At 47.8% G+C, this 3945-nt stretch overlaps 1 protein-coding gene across 1 annotated transcript in view; it reads left to right on the top strand.

Moving 5' to 3' along the window:
• The window catches only part of SLC22A23 (solute carrier family 22, member 23), a gene marked incomplete at its 5' end in the record, with an annotated part of 195762 nt that extends 191817 nt beyond the window's left edge, over positions 1 to 3945 (top strand). Inside the window, one exon of the mRNA XM_011984610.1 lies at positions 3075 to 3945. Coding sequence (XP_011840000.1) covers positions 3075 to 3432 — 358 coding nt within the window. The remainder of the gene's footprint in view (positions 1 to 3074) is intronic.

Below are 3945 nucleotides of genomic sequence, written 5' to 3'. Positions count from 1 at the left end.
TGGAGTGCAATGGCACGTACTCAGCTCAGTGCAACCTCTGCCTCCCAGGTTCAAGCAATTCTCCTGCCTCAGCCTCCTGAGCCGCTGGGATTACAGGCTCCTGCCACTGCACCCAGCTAATTTTTCTATTTTAGTAGAGATGGAGTTTCACCATGTTGGCCAGGCTAGTCTTGAACTCCTGACCTCAGGTGATCTGCCCACCTCAGCCTCTCAAAGTGCTGGGATTCCAAGCCTTTTTGACTTTTCATATAAATGGATTCATACAATCACTTAGCATAATGTTTTTGAGTCCATGTTGTAGCACGTGTCAGTACTTCATTCCTTTTTATGGCTGAGTAATATTCCATTTTATATGATGGGCTGCATGTTGTTTATCCATTCACCAGTTGATGGCCATTTGTGTGCTGTCAATTTTTTTTTTTTTCATAGAGATGGGGTTTTATTGCCTAGGCTGGTCTCAAATGCCTGGCCTCAAGTGATCCTCCCGCCTTGGGACTCCCAAAGCACTGGGATTACAGACATGAGCCACCGCGTCTGGCCTGCCCATCTTTTTACTGGATTTTCTGTCTTCTTTTTGAGTTGTAAGAGTTGCGTAGTGGCTCATGCCTATAATCCCAGCACTTTGGAAGGCCAAGGCGGGTGGATCATGAGGTCAGGAGACCAAGACCATCCTGGCTAACACGGTGAAACCCCATCTCTACTAAAAATACAAAAAATTAGCTGGGCATGGTAGCACACGCCTATAGTCCCAGCTACTCGGGGGACTGAGCCAGGAGAATTGCTTGAACCCAGAAGGCGGAGCTTGCAGTGAGCCGAGATGGTGCCACTGCACTCCAGCCTGTGTGACACTCTCAAAAAAAAAAAAAAAAAAAAAAGAGTTCTTTACATATTCTAGTTACAAGTCCTTTATCTGATATATGCTTCACGAATATTTTCTCCCAGTCTGTGGTCCTTTTCTTAAACATGTAACTTTTGAAGGGTAGGAGTTTCTAATCCTAATGAAGTCCAATTGATCAGCTTCAGCTTTTTCTTTTGTGGATCCTACTTTTGATGTTATGTGTGAGAAATCTTGGCCTAACACAAGCTCATAAAGCTTTTCTCTTGTTTCCTTCTAGAAGCGTTATAGTTTGAGCTAAGTTAAGCACTTAGATTTTATTATCCACTTTGAGTTCATTTTTTTACATGATGCGAAGGGTCAGCATCATTCTTTTGCATGTGAATATCCTGTTGTCCCAACACCACCTGCTGAAGAAACTATCCCTCCCCTCACTGGATTTGCCTCCATCTACAATCAGTTGACCATAAATGTGAAGGTTAGTTTCTGAACTCCCAGTTCTGTTCCATTGATCTATTGATCTATACACCAATACCAAACTGCCTTAAGTCGTATGGCTTTATAGTTTTGAAACTGGGAAGGCAAGCCTTCTAACTTTGTTCTTTTCCAAAATTGTTTTTGACTACTCTGAGTCCTTTGCATTTCCACATAAATTTTAGGATCGGCTCACTGTTTTCTCAAAAAAAAAAAAGTCACCTGGAATTTTCATAGGGATTATGTGGAATATATAATTTGGGAAAAATTACCATCTTTACAATATTGAGTCTTCTAATTCATGAACATGGAATGTCACTCCATTTATTTTTATCTTTTTAACTTTCAGCAATGTTTTATCTTTTTCAGCATACAAGTCTTGCATTCCTTTATTTCTAAACATTTTATTCGTTGGGTGTTAGTGTAAATGGAATTTTCTTAACTTCATTCTTGGGTGTTTTGTTGCTAGCATGTAGACATATAATTGACTTTTATATGTTGATCTTGTATCTTGTGACCTTGTAGGACAGTCTTTTGGTGAGTTAGGAGCTACCTATAGTGCCAACCAAGAGAACCACAGACTGGTCAAGAGCTGGAGTTATATACCCGCCTCCTACCTGTTGCAGGACCTCCCTTTCAGCCCACTCAGCCTCAGCAGTTCCAAGGACAAAGGTCTCTTCACTTCAGGGAGTGCCTAACAATTGAGCAGCCCCACTAGAAAGCTTCCCCAAACCAAAGGACCACTCTGCCCACTGCCCTGGGGCCTGGCAGACAACTCCACTCCCCGTTCTCGAGACAAGGCCACCTCTGCCTGCCCGCTTCAATGAGGCCCCAGAACTGGGGACCAGGCAGCCCTCTCTAGCCTGGTCTGTCACCTGAGCACCACGGTCCCACTGCAGCCTGGCACAGCACTGCTTTCTCAGGGGCCACAGAACACCTTTGTCCCTGTAATGTGTTTTTAGGTCAAAGTGGAGAGGTTTGAGGGATAGGGGTTTTGTAAGTGTTGTATATCTACTAATCCCTGGGACTCTTGGCCGCTCCCGTACAAAGCAGGGAGTGGAGATCAATGGCTGGCCTTCTGGACTTTGGCTGTCCTGGGCTCAGAGCTGCAGTGAGTTCTTCTCTGTCAGTGCACAGCTTCATTTGGAGGACCCTTCAGGCACAGTCCTCAGAGATGGGACCGTTTCCACTGGTGGTATTCAATCAATTTTAGGAGACACGGGGGCCATCTACTCACAGTGAGGAAATTACTCTTTTAAAATATCTTGCTCTCTCTCCAGTTATGACAAAGAAAAAGTCTCTGTTCGTGCTGGTACGTCCTTCGTACCCTCTTTAACCCTTGGTAATCCCCCAGGCCTTGGGGAAATGGCATAATTTCGTTACCTTTTATTTTTCCTTGTGTATTACTTATGGCAAGTAATACTGGCTTTCCATTTACAGTAGTATTATATAAAGCTGCCTTTCAAAATAAAGTTCTCATGGCCCCCCAGCCCTGAAAAAACAATAAAAATAGGAAACAGATTAAATAAAAAGATAATGTAAGTAAAAGCTTTTGAACTGATGAGGAAAAACGGCCACTGCCTCAGAGTAGCCCTGAACAGATGCAGCCGGGGTGCAGGTGATATGGGATGTGTGAGATCGGGGTACACTGGGCAGTGCCCAGGGCAGCAGGGCCCCTGCAGAGGCGGCTTCCTGGTCCACCCCGAGCTTTTCCAGGATCCAGCCACTAGGCCACGGCAGCTCACCCAGTGCTTGCCTCCTGCAGGTGCGGCGGGCTGGGGCTGGTGCTGGCCAGCGCGGGCTTCGGCATGCTGACGGCACCCATCATCGAGCTGCACAACCAGAAAGGCTACTTCCTGCACCACATCATCTTTGCCTGCTGCACGCTCATCTGCATCATCTGCATCCTCCTGCTGCCCGAGAGCAGGGACCAGAACCTGCCTGAGAACATTTCCAACGGGGAGCACTACACGCGCCAGCCGCTGCTGCCGCACAAGAAGGGGGAGCAGCCACTGCTGCTCACCAACGCCGAGCTCAAGGACTACTCGGGCCTCCACGATGCCGCAGCCTCGGGTGACACACTGCCCGAGGGTGCCACGGCCAATGGCATGAAGGCCATGTAGCCTGGCCCGCAGAACCCAGGGCTCAAGGGTTTGGGGCCGCTCGGGCACAGGTTTACAGACCAGGGACCGAATGCATGGCCCGGAGGGGGAAAGCTGCCCCACCCAAGCCGAGCCTCTCAAGGGTGTGGGGAAATCCTGCCTTTCCACAAGTCCAAGGAGCACAGGTCGGAGGAGACGAACTCTTTGGAAATAACCCTTCCAAGACTTTCTTTTCTGCCATTAAATGTTTGTATTTATTTTGGTCATTTTTACGAGAAGCACTTTATTCCCTCCCCCTCACTGATCACAAATGGAATCACCTCTTTCGGCAGCGAGATGCAGTCACTCTGGGAAGATGCTGCAGTGACCATGGTCGCGGCCGGTTCCTCTCGGGAGACGGGACACGGCTCCTCGCAACACCCAGGAGCCCCCCAGGCTGCCTGCCTGTGTGCAGAGGCAGGACACAACCGTGGAGCGTTTCCAGGACTGCATTTTAGACAGAGTGAAATGTACATGAATTTGGCTTTTGCTAGA

Source organism: Mandrillus leucophaeus, unplaced genomic scaffold (genome assembly GCF_000951045.1).
Source record: "Mandrillus leucophaeus isolate KB7577 unplaced genomic scaffold, Mleu.le_1.0 Scaffold27, whole genome shotgun sequence".
In the NCBI taxonomy this organism is placed as follows: domain Eukaryota; kingdom Metazoa; phylum Chordata; class Mammalia; order Primates; family Cercopithecidae; genus Mandrillus; species Mandrillus leucophaeus.
The sequence above is the reverse complement of the archived record's forward strand: the minus strand, read 5'-3'. Positions and strand labels throughout refer to the sequence as shown.